Here is an 11,633-nt window from a genome sequence, read left to right as displayed (position 1 = left end):
TGTTTCCTTTAAAGTAGGCGGGGATCCTTTGAAGAACATCAACGTACCTCCCTTCCAGAGCATCATGATTTTGATGCATGATTATTGTTTCCTTCCATTCATGTGGCCTCAGGTGATCGATTTGTTTCCTTTAAAGCAGGCGGGGATCCTTTGAAGAACATCAACGTACCTCCCTTCCAGAGCAGCATGATTTCAATGCATGATTATTGTTTCCTTCCATGCATGTGGCCTCAGATGATCGATTTGTTTCCTTCAAAGCACACGGGTATCGCAGGCGTGGGCAGACGGACGAAACAAAACAAATGTCGCACAAAAAAAATGTCCATTTTTTGTTCTTTTTAGTTGTAGGAGATATCGTTATAACTAACCAAACCCCAAAGCTATGTCCGCTTCAAAATTCCGTTCTCAACGACCCAGTGAGCCAGAGTATCTGAAAATGAAAACATAACTAGTGGAAACCTACTTCTTTGTAGAAACACGGAAAGTCATCTAAAACATATTTCAATCACTTGAGAGAAAAAATACTATACCTTGAACATTCACAAGTGAGACATCCACAGCAAGTGAAAAATACTGAACCTTTGAATATCCGCAAGTGATATGTTGTCTTATCCACAACAAAATTGAGTTTAACTTCTTTCTCACTCAATCAGAAATCAACCCGTACGGTAGTACCGGTTGCTGCGCAACCACAAGTAGATCAAACTAAGAGAAGCTAAACCACCTAACACACCTACTGATACAATGAACCCCTCCCCTGATAACAGGGTGCACAAAACAACAGTCAAAAGTACAATAAGAGTAGTAAATGAGGCAAATGTCACATGCCGACTCACTGTTTCTGGGCTCATAGACCTAAACGGAACCGCAACAATCCCAACCATAAGCATAAAGATCAGAAGAACGAGACCGCCGTAAAGAACCGAAACAACTGTGTCACTCGAAGAGGTAAAACGCGGATATACCCCCGCTGCAAGAGCCAGTGATGCGCCTAGGGGGAAGCCGGGCAGCCCATTGATTGACCTACAGAAAAATCATGCAAAGGCCATGTAAGATAGATGTGACTGAATATATTATATATCTCATAAATGAATCACTGACTTTTACACTAGTCCCTCCTTCCCAAAATAATGCAATTCTCTCATTTTAAGAAACCAAATGCTTTCAAGTTTGACCAAATTTATACAAAACATACTAACATTTATGATACAAAATAAATATCATTCGAGTAAGAAATATACTTTCATAATAAACTAACTTGGAAACTTAGTTAATACTATTCACCGTAAACTTGGTCAAATTTGGATACCTCTAACAGGCACAAATATCATAGTTGTATTTTTTTCGGAGTACTCACAACAATAAACAAGCTTAAGGATAAAGAGTTTGAGGATTTACCGCGGATCTTCTTGGTACGGCGCGGACCATGTGGTAGCAGGCTGCCCAGGCCCCAGAACCTGCAGCGGCGGCCACAAAGTTCTTGTCTAGTACCTGTCCCAAAATAATTAAAGTTATAATAGTAAATAAAAAAAACATAAATCCTATCCACGACTCAACTATTCGAATAAATTAAGGGATTACCGCAGGGGGATTCGCTGCAAGTGGGGCCATGAACACCGACCCCCTAACACCTGCAGCAGCTCCTGTCGCGGCTGCAGCCTGGACTTGTAGGAGGTCAGCGCTAGACACCAGTTTGCGTGCCGCAGGTGGCATGAGACAAACGGCAACATGCACTGCTTTGAGCGCTCCTTCTGCACGGCACGGGAAAGAGGAAGTAGACCAGCGACCATGGGAGGTACTTCACCTGCTCCTGCCCCAACCTCCATCCCTGCCACTGCCGCCTCTTCCGCCAGGTGCACCTTTTCTAACACTGCATTTCGTGCGCCCATTGCAGCCGCCTCTGCGATGGAGACAAGAGCTGCACTCTCCTCGTCCTCGCGGCGGTCAAGAAGGAAGGGGGTATTGTCCATCGTCGCCAGAAAGCAGCACCCTAGAACAACATAAGTTTGTTAGTACAAGTCAAATGTAGTAGCTTAAAGCAGCATAAATAAATATACGCGTAAAGAAGTTTCAAGGCTATGTAAAACGAGTGAAACATCACAGCCGCAGTGTTGAATCAAGAAAAAACATGAACCTAACTGAAAGTCAATAAGAGGGTATCCCAGTATATAAACAGCTTTCATAACTTCTGAGGATAATAATCCATTAAATTCATATTTGATTAATCATGTATGTCTCATCGGGAGTGGTTCTTAACCATATGACACTGCAACAAAAGGATGTACAAACAATTTCCAGATACAATATGCTTTACATATAAAGTAACAGGGCCAGATTGCTGTAGCACAGAGACAGAGTATATTAAGACATTAAATCATGCTAGACTAACTTGCACATGTAAACAAGTTGGAGGTTAAAGTTGATTCCTTGTAGCCATAAAATGACTAAAGTAGGTGGTAAAGATCTACAAACTCCAAGTTTAAGCATGCAACTCAACCAGGAAATAAATATCGCTTGATCTAGAAAGATCAGTACCAAACCTGATAGTAAAGTGACTCTAGTTTTCGCCTGTATAGAATCAGAAACTAATTAAACCACCAAAAAGTCCTAGTTCTCAAGAAATAAATGGAGACCAGACAATATTCTCATAAACGGACAATGCCTAACACATCTTGAACCTAGAAAAATCTTGGTAAATGAATATAGTTGCTATGTTCGTTTGATGTTGGAAAAAAGAAAATAACCAGTTCCATCTGGAGGTGTGATGATAATATTTGAAAGATTCACTTCAATTTGTCGTCTGAACCATAAATGCTAGAACATTTAGCTCTATTCATTTGTGCCAGCAGTACACTAACTACAACTCCATTCAGACAGTCAACATTTCTTCGTGACAATCTAAGTTACATCATATCATATTCTTTTAATGGAATCACATCCTTAAGTATGACTTCAATAGAATGTTCAGAGTGCATGCTACCAAGAAGCTAAGGGCAGCTCCAGCGTATAATTTCTTAACAAGGTGTTCTACTAGTTAAACAAGCTCCAATGTATAAATCTGTTAGTCAGTACTAAGGTGAGTTCTGCATGTAATAAAATATATAGTATCCCAACTTTTCTTAACATGGATGGTGGATGGAGAGAAAATAAGTGGTTGTGCATATTATTATTTTTTATATATTCTTGGCAACAGGTGCAAGAAGATTCTAAGCTAACACCTACTGCCCAATGTATAGCACCTCACTTCTTCTCTCTCAGCATTGCACCTCCTTAGAACACACATTAGAGCAGCCCTAAGCATACAATCTAAAATTAGCAACAGGCACCATTTAACATATAGCAGAGAGAATACTGGAAATCATTACATCAACCAAGCAAGTAAGGGTTACCTAAAGACAACTGCAGAGAAAAGCGAGAAACAAAGGATATAGAGGCGAAGTTGTCGAACGACCAGAGAGCAATCCCAGCGGCGACGAGCTTTTTGGCTCCAGGCGAGCTCTCCTCGATTCTACCCCTTTACCCCTCCTTCCTCCCATCTACCAATCTTCTTGTACCCAAATATTTCCATAAAGTAGTTTGATTATTGTATTCATGTTGAGTGAAGCAAGAAATCGGGTTGATAACAGATGATTGGGAGCATAAGACAAGATGGGGGAAAATAGAACCTCACCTTCTCTAAACAATCTGAATCGAGGCCACGGTGATTTGAGGACTCGTTTAAGGGTTTAGCACTGCCTTGCCCCCTTGTTCTTCGCGAAGGAGGGCGATTAGTAAACATAAGTATTCAATTCGCATTATACTCCGAAAAAACATGTTATATCCTACTTAACCTTTCAGATAAGTCACCCATTTTTGTCAGGGCAAAATGAAAGTATATTTCATTTTTTAGGGAAAGGCCTTCAACAATTCAATAGATTAGTTACTCCGTACATCTTTTACAAGCTATTGTAAGGATAGAAGTAGATTTCATTTTTTCTTCTTACTACTAATGTATTATAAATTCAGGATTTATCCGTCCATGGTCCACACTAATTTCACAATTTTTCAGACTCAGTGATTTAGATTTATAGCCATAAATATAATTTAGCCACATAATTTTATTTTATTTAATCATTGATTTTTATTTATTTGGCGTGTATAATATTGTTTTCCTTAGCAACGCATGAAATATTTTGCTGGTTATAATAAAACCAGTATACGTGTTGTGTAGCCAACAAAAGAGGGAGCCAAGGGTGAGAGAAAGAGAGAGTTAATTATGATTCAGACAAAAGTGTCTCTCCACCTCCCCTCTTCTCCTTTTATAGGGGAGGTGGGATAAGAGATTCTCTTTATGTCCCTTGGTAGTGTTTGTATTCACAGAAACGTCACTAGAGCTGCATATGGACCCCTAGATTGGGTTTGTATTTACAAAAATGCCATTAAGGACGACAAAGGGTTCCCAAACATTATTTTGTAACCCCTAGGCCATGTAATTGGGCCTGAAACATAATAGTGGTGTCACCGACATATAATACACCCCCAACAGTAGCCCCTCAGCTATTCGGTTTTGATCGAAAGAACAAGACCCAATAGCTGAATACGACAAGGTGTGGCCCAATTACAACTTAGACTTGACACACAGCTTTTATCTTCACATAGTTAGTCTGGGGACTACTCTGGCTAAATTTTTGGCTTGTCTTCGGCTAGTATTTAGTGGCGAATTTTGCTCTGCCCTCCATGATCCTGTCCTTGGCAGCTTGCTTTTTCATATGGCCCTGAGCCCCTTGATACTTCTGTTTCATAATTGAATTAGGTGCTAGGCAAGGCTTTTACCTTCGGACGCAGTGCTTGCCCAATGCGCTCCTCGCCAACCCCCCTTGGCTGGCTCCTCGTAGGCATGGTAGATATTGCAGATGTCATGGATAGAGATCCCCTCTACCCAATTAGTGGTGAAGGCAAAGACAAAGTCGGTGATACCAAAGTTGGTGGTGAAGCTCCTTGCCGAAATGTCGACAAAGGGGGTGTTGTTGACATCGATATTGTTGGCGAACACATTGTCGATGAGGTTGAAATCAATGGTCTTTTGAAGTTGGTAATCGAACTTTCGATAGTGATGAAAGCATTGTTGATTATGTCAAAGAGGGTGTGGAAAACCCCTTGCCATAGCTCAACCAAGGCCTTTTGAAGTGGGTAATCGAACTTTTGATAGTGATATGGTGCCTTTCAAGCGCAATGAAAATTGTGAAACACAAGTTGTGTTTATTATTATTATTATTGTTGTTGTTGTTGTTGTTGTTGTTATATTTTTTTATGTCATCGGCTTTTCGAAGAACGGGTGCCCACCTCGGTTTAGCGAACACCTGTTTGTAACCCAAAACATGTATATATGTGTATATTTTATATTTCAAACTGGTAACAACGAAGTGTCAATCATTTTAGATGTCCGAACATTAATATTCCAGTGAGTAACCACGCATTCAAGACCAGGGAAGTCTTCAGGAAAGCACTATTTGCTCTGACGAGGAGACTTCGCACTCGGGAGTCAGGACCTGTGCTTGAGCACATGATGAAGACTTCGCTTTGTGGCCTATTTGTGGATTAATAAACATAAGTATTCAATTCGCATTATACTCCAAAAAAAACATGTTATATCCTACTTAACCTTTCGGATAAATCACCCATTTTCGTCGTTTCGCACCGGCGAAATGGCAAGGGCAAAATGAAAGTGGCACCGAGAGCGGCGAGCGAAATGCAGCCAACACTAGGCACGAAGGGATTCCTTTCCAAACCGAATATTCTAGTGCTTGTGTTTATAGGTGGTCGACCAGGTTTTGCTCGGATGAAAACAGGTCAACAAACTGAAGGCTGATGAGTGCGGGCGTCGGAAGAACCGACAACCATCTCGCACCAACGTTAATAATCTATCTTCGCCCTGTGCTATTCTTCATAACATTTGAACGGACGAGACACGGCAAAAAGAGACTCTTGGTATTGGCACTGACCCTCATACTTTTTTTTGGCGAGGGAGCGAGGAGTTGCGAAACGAGCACTTCAGCGCTTATGAATTGCTTTGGCGCCAATCCCTCCACCTTTCGGGACGAATGGGCGAGAAGTTGCAAAATGATTCCCTCGTCACTTATGAATTGCTTTGGCGCCAATCCCACCTTTTAAGGCGAAGGGGCGAGGAGTTGCGAAACAAGCCCCTCGGCACTTATGAATTGCTTTGTAACACCCTGAAATTTGCATTATTTTAAAATAGGTTAATTTGATTTATTTATGCATTTTTGTGAGCATTTAAACTTAGAGGAATAATAACTTTTCTTAAATTAAAAACAACTATAAGGCCTAGCTACATGTGCATACATGCCGCTGCATATTAATTTGTATTGAGTGGTTTGTTTCAAAACTCAAAAGAGAATTCAAAAATACATTTGAAAATCTCCTTGGAATTTTAGAAAAGAAGAAGAAAAGGAGTTCTTTTCCTCTACCCTCTCCCTCTCCTTCTTTTGGCCCGCTCGCTTCCCCCTCCCTGTAGTAGGCCCATCGGCCGAGCTGGCCCAACTGGGGCTAAAGTCCAATGCAAGGGTCTCTCTCCCTCTCTTCCGCCTTGTTTCACTGGCAGCTAGGCCCCGCACGTCAGCACCCTCTCCTACCTCGCTCCTGTCTCCAACTCGGACTCTGCTCGATCCGAAGTCCGCCTTCGCACCGTCTTCGCTCAGTTAGCGTGACCCGTACGCCGAAGCCCCACAAATAGTGCCCCCTGCGCACACCGCCTCCACCTAACCCTAGAGCAAGCCGCTACCTCACCTAGAGCTCGCAGCCACGGCAACCCTAAGCGCCGCCGTCGTCGCCAAGCTCATGTCGTCATTTCATTGCTTCAACACCGTCGTAAGCTTTTCTCCGAGTTTCGCATCGAATTTGCGAAGCCGTCGGATCTTTTCCCTTCCTTTCTCTTGCTTTCAGTTGCTCGCTTATCATAGTCGTCATTTGCAGATCGACGCCGTCCGCCCGTTGAGCCGCACGTCGCTGTTGTCCCGCCTTTGTCTGCATAAATCCCCTTGGTGAGTTCGCCTTCATCTCCTCTTTGATCTGGTGCTCTTGGTTCATCAAACCGTGGCCTCTAGGGCCCTAACCATGTGTGCCAGCGAGCTCGATCATCGCCGGTCATGGCAGCCGCCGCGCCTGGCACTGTTCTTGCTGGTCGGCTTTTCTCTCTCCCTCCTTGTTTTAATCTGATCCATGCAGATCTAATCCAACGACCGACATTCACCTATACCCGTTCAGTTGGCAATTTTTCTAAAGAGCCCCTGCACTTTTCTATATTCAAACCCACAGTCCATGATGTATTATTGGAATACGTTTTCTCTTTCAGAAAGCGTAGATTCCCTCTGTTAGATTCAAAATATGTTTTCTCTATTTACAGATTTGCCACTGATTTTGTTTGGCTTATAAAAACTTCGTTGTAACTCTGTTTTGATCCATTCAAGTTGCGTTAGATTTGTAATTACGTAATCTACATGTTCAAGCTACTGTTAAACATGTTTTCAACTTTTGAAATTCAAGATTAGTTTTAATCTACTATTTTATTAAAGGAAATCTTGTTTAATTCATAATTTCTTCGTTATAGCTCTGATTTTTGTAATCTTTGCGTCTGTGTGTTCATAGTGAGACGTAGATTTATTTTATAAACTTTTCATCTTGATTCTATGTTGTTGGTGTACTTTTCTAATCGATAGCCTTTGTTTGCTATGCATGATTACGTCTGGATGCTTGTATGTTGCTGTGTTGATTGAGTATAGATGGTGAGCAATTCATGGAAGATCAAGAGTACTATTTTGATGAGCAGGATCAGTAGGAACGCTTTGATCAAGGCAAGTATAGCATGGTATTATCCTTGTTTCTTATTAACCTTAGTACATTTAATTCATATATGCATGTGTCACCTTGATAAGGATTTTCTAGAATTGTACTTATACCTTGACTCCTATGGGATATTGCATTAGGTAGCTAATGCTAGTGCTCAACAAAACCATGATCTTGTAACTTGACTAATGTTATATGCAACAAACATAAAATATGACTTTTTAGCAACTTGATAAAAGGGGGTTGGAGTATTTAGCTACTTTCTAAATGCTTCAGATTCCTCTCCCTAAGGACTTATCTGTAAGTGATCATCCAGAATTTACAATACAACTATGAGGGCCACAAGGCTCTAGCTTTAACTCAGTACAAGGACCTTTTCTAGCTTCTTAGAGGTTACCAAAAGGCACAAATGGGGTGTGTTTCGGGTTGGGTGTAGTACGGCCTCTGTCCTTGTGTGTATAACCTGCGCGGAATGTGCTATCGGGAAGGGGAGCCCTACATTTGCAGGGCACAGAAACCTAGCGGCCCTAACTTGTTAGACGAACCTTTGAAAGGCTTCAAAGTGTACCCTGCCTGCTCACCTTGGTAGTGTTTTGAGGACTTGCAAACCCCGGGCAAATGGGAATCACGGCTCACAGTGAAAGTGTACAACCTCTACAGAGTATAAAACTGGTATATCGGCCGTGCTCACGGTCATGAGCAGCCTTAGAACCCTTATGGAATAGATGATTACTATTAATTAACTGTTTTTGCTATATATATTATTCATGTTTACATTGATCATGTGTTTTTATTGGGTTTATGATAACTTAATGCTATTCATATGCTAAAACTGTGACAACTAAAAGCTAAATGCTATTAAATCTGTGTCAAGCCTTTTGAGCCTGATGAACCCCATGTTACACTTGTTGAGTACGACATGTACTTACGCTTGTTTATTTTCATTATTTAGACAAAAATCCAGGATGAGTAACATATTGCTATGGTAATGACGACTTTCCTGAGGATTACTAGTCTTGTGGTCAACCAGTTGACGTCCCTGTGCTATGGAGCTTCCGCGAGAGAGTTATCTTTATATTTTTGCTATATTTTATGTGAAGACTATGTGATAATATTCGTGATGTAATAAACACTTGTTATAGTACTTTCTATAATTTATCAGCTTATGTGTGTGATTGATCTCTGGGCGCATATAAGATTATGCATCCCATTTTATCCTTAAAATTGGGTGTGACATGTTTTGATGCCAATCCCCCCACCTTTCGGGGCGAAGGGGCGAGGAGTTGCGAAGCAAGCCCCTCGGCACTTATGAATTGCTTTGATGCCAATCCCCCACCTTTCGGGGTGAAGGGGTGAGGAGTTGTGAAATGAGCCCCTCGTCACTTATGAATTGCTTTGTTGCGACATGAAGCTACAAAGCTCTATCAAATCATTATGCTTCGCCTCGACATATTTTTGCCAAGTCAAAGTCACTGGGCTTCTTTCATGTCATTGTGCTTCGTTTGTGTGTATTTCTGACAACATGAAAAATTTGAGCTTTTATCAGATCCTTGTGTACATAGAGATAAAAAAGGATACAAGCGGTGATCATGTCCCTTTTAGCTTGTTGCTTCGCCCTCGTGTAGTTTTGGAGGGTCAAATCGTTTTAGCCCTTACGCTTTTCGCTTCTTCGCCTTGCGGTATTTTTGGAGGGTCAAGGTGTTTTAGCCCTTAGGCTTTGAGGTTGAGCCGGTGGATTTGAGAACTTTAGCGAAGATCCGGTGGCCCAACCTTTTGCCTCAACTGGTTTTATCGATATCCAGGCCTTGCTAAAGTCAAGGCTTGTTTCGATATTTGGGTTTGAGACAGCTTATTTTTGGGAAGATTGAAATTTAAAGCTTAATGGGGTACAAAGGATTGCCTCGTTACAAAACCTCATGCCCTTTTGGAAAGGTTTCTCCCGTGAGGAAAAAGAGTGTGAATCCTCCTAAATTTGCAATTTTTAGCAACTAGGAATTACGAAAATTATAAAAGGAAGAAATGGACATTAACAACTAAGGATAGAAGTGACGCAGATTATCTACGCTTCATGTGTGTCGTTTTGACTCCATCGCTGATGAGGCAAAATGTTCCTGGCTGAATTTCTTTAGCTTCGCCCTCACGTATTTTTGGAGGATCGAAGTCTTGAGCCCTTAGGCTTTTTGCTTAGCTTCACCCTCGCATATTTTTGGAAGGCCGAAGTCTTGAGCCCTTAGACTTTTTGTTTAGCTTCGCCCTCGGGTATTTTTGGAGGGTCGAAGTCTTGAGCCCTTAGACTTTGTCGGTGCGGGACCCATAGGATACCCCGCAAGGAAGGGGGAAGATCTAGTCTAACTAGGATTCTTCCCCTGTAATCTTAGTAGTAGTATTATTCTGTAATCCTACTAGGAACTCTCATTGTAAACCGACTAGGATTTTGACCTCCTGACTATATAAAGGAGGGCAGGGTTCCTAGGGACGAACACACAACGCAACACAACATTTTACAATCAATCCAATGCAAAGGCTAACGCCGACTGGACGTAGAGCTATTACTCGATCAACGATCAAGGGCCCAAACCAGGATAAATCAACTGTCTCTTGTGTTTACCGTCGAGTTCTACATATGCTGAAGCCCAAATAAACTGCCCTAGGTACCCCCGTGGCAGGCTATCGGTGGTGAAACATCGACAGCTGGCGCGCCAGGTAGGGGATTTTGGCGACTTTGCATCCGAGAGCTCGATGGACCTCAACAACATGATCTTCTCAACGGGATCAACCTTCATCTTCGGCTCATGGATCTATGAGGCGGACAACAATGGCAAGCTCCAAAGCCATCTCCTCGAAAATTCGAATCACCATGAAGACCATTCTATTTTCGCGACTACGTCAGGATTCGCGCAACTCACGATGTCCGATTCGATCCAGATCTCGTGACTTTACGCATCCGACTCAAACTCAGGTTCCACATCCGAAATGGAGTCTTATCCAAGTTCTTCTGAGAAACCAAGTTCTTTTCCGATGGGGCTTAAGAACGCAGCCATGGCCTATCAAGACTATAACTCGGGGTGCACTCAAAGTCTTTTCAAGAAGTCGGGTCCTCTTCCGTTCGGACTCCACAACATGGCAACATCTTATCAGACACGGCCCAAAGGATCCACCAATCCGGTGCTTAGAATGCCACTGAAAGGAGCCCAGGAAGGCCTCATCTTAACTATAACATCTCAAGACTACATCGTCCACTGGCCAGGTTCCATTCCTGAGGATAGAGGCACCCAACTAGTCGACAATGCGACAACAGCAATTCTACCCTACCAAGAAGGAGACTCGATCTGCGACCTAGAAGCCTCTACTAAAGTTATCAACTACTCCAATAGTGTGGAAACCGATGTCGATAGCGGAGCAATTCACGTACGAGAAGTATTCATGGTTCGCCATCCTCGATCACCATTGGTCCCCCCAGAAGCACCCGATGTCAGATCATCAGATGAATCTGAGTCCAACATATCACCATTTACCTAGGGGCACGATGGTGAGACCGAGAGTCAGAGGCAAGCCAGAGAGAGAAAGAACAAATTGAAATAAGGACGTCAACACCGTGCTAAGCAGCGTAAGGAAGCTTGGATCAGATATGAGTCAGACCTAGCCGAGTACAATAGAAGAAAATCAGAGCGAGAGGTCAAAGAAGGAGGAGCGGTGAATACACCCTACGATAAGATCCGAGAAGCACTAGAAGAACTCAGGGCGACTTCACATCCCAGTTAAAAACAAGAATAGCTCTGGGACTTCCTCCG

The 11,633-nt window shown here is 42.4% G+C and overlaps 1 protein-coding gene across 1 annotated transcript; it reads right to left on the bottom strand.

The window, feature by feature from the left end:
- Positions 1 to 595: 595 nt before the first annotated feature.
- Positions 596 to 11,277, bottom strand: LOC136542984 (uncharacterized). The gene is made up of 6 exons (XM_066535580.1): positions 11,226 to 11,277; positions 7,642 to 7,668; positions 6,633 to 6,716; positions 1,632 to 1,990; positions 1,399 to 1,484; positions 596 to 1,023 (listed from the first exon to the last, which is right to left on the bottom strand). Exons 1-6 carry the CDS (start codon positions 11,275 to 11,277, stop codon positions 657 to 659), a joined length of 975 nt encoding a protein of 324 aa, XP_066391677.1. The 3' UTR covers positions 596 to 656.
- Between the last annotated feature and the right edge of the window lie 356 nt (positions 11,278 to 11,633).

This window comes from Miscanthus floridulus, chromosome 3, assembly GCF_019320115.1.
Source record: "Miscanthus floridulus cultivar M001 chromosome 3, ASM1932011v1, whole genome shotgun sequence".
NCBI lineage: Eukaryota > Viridiplantae > Streptophyta > Magnoliopsida > Poales > Poaceae > Miscanthus > Miscanthus floridulus.
This window is presented reverse-complemented; position numbering and strand designations above follow the sequence as displayed.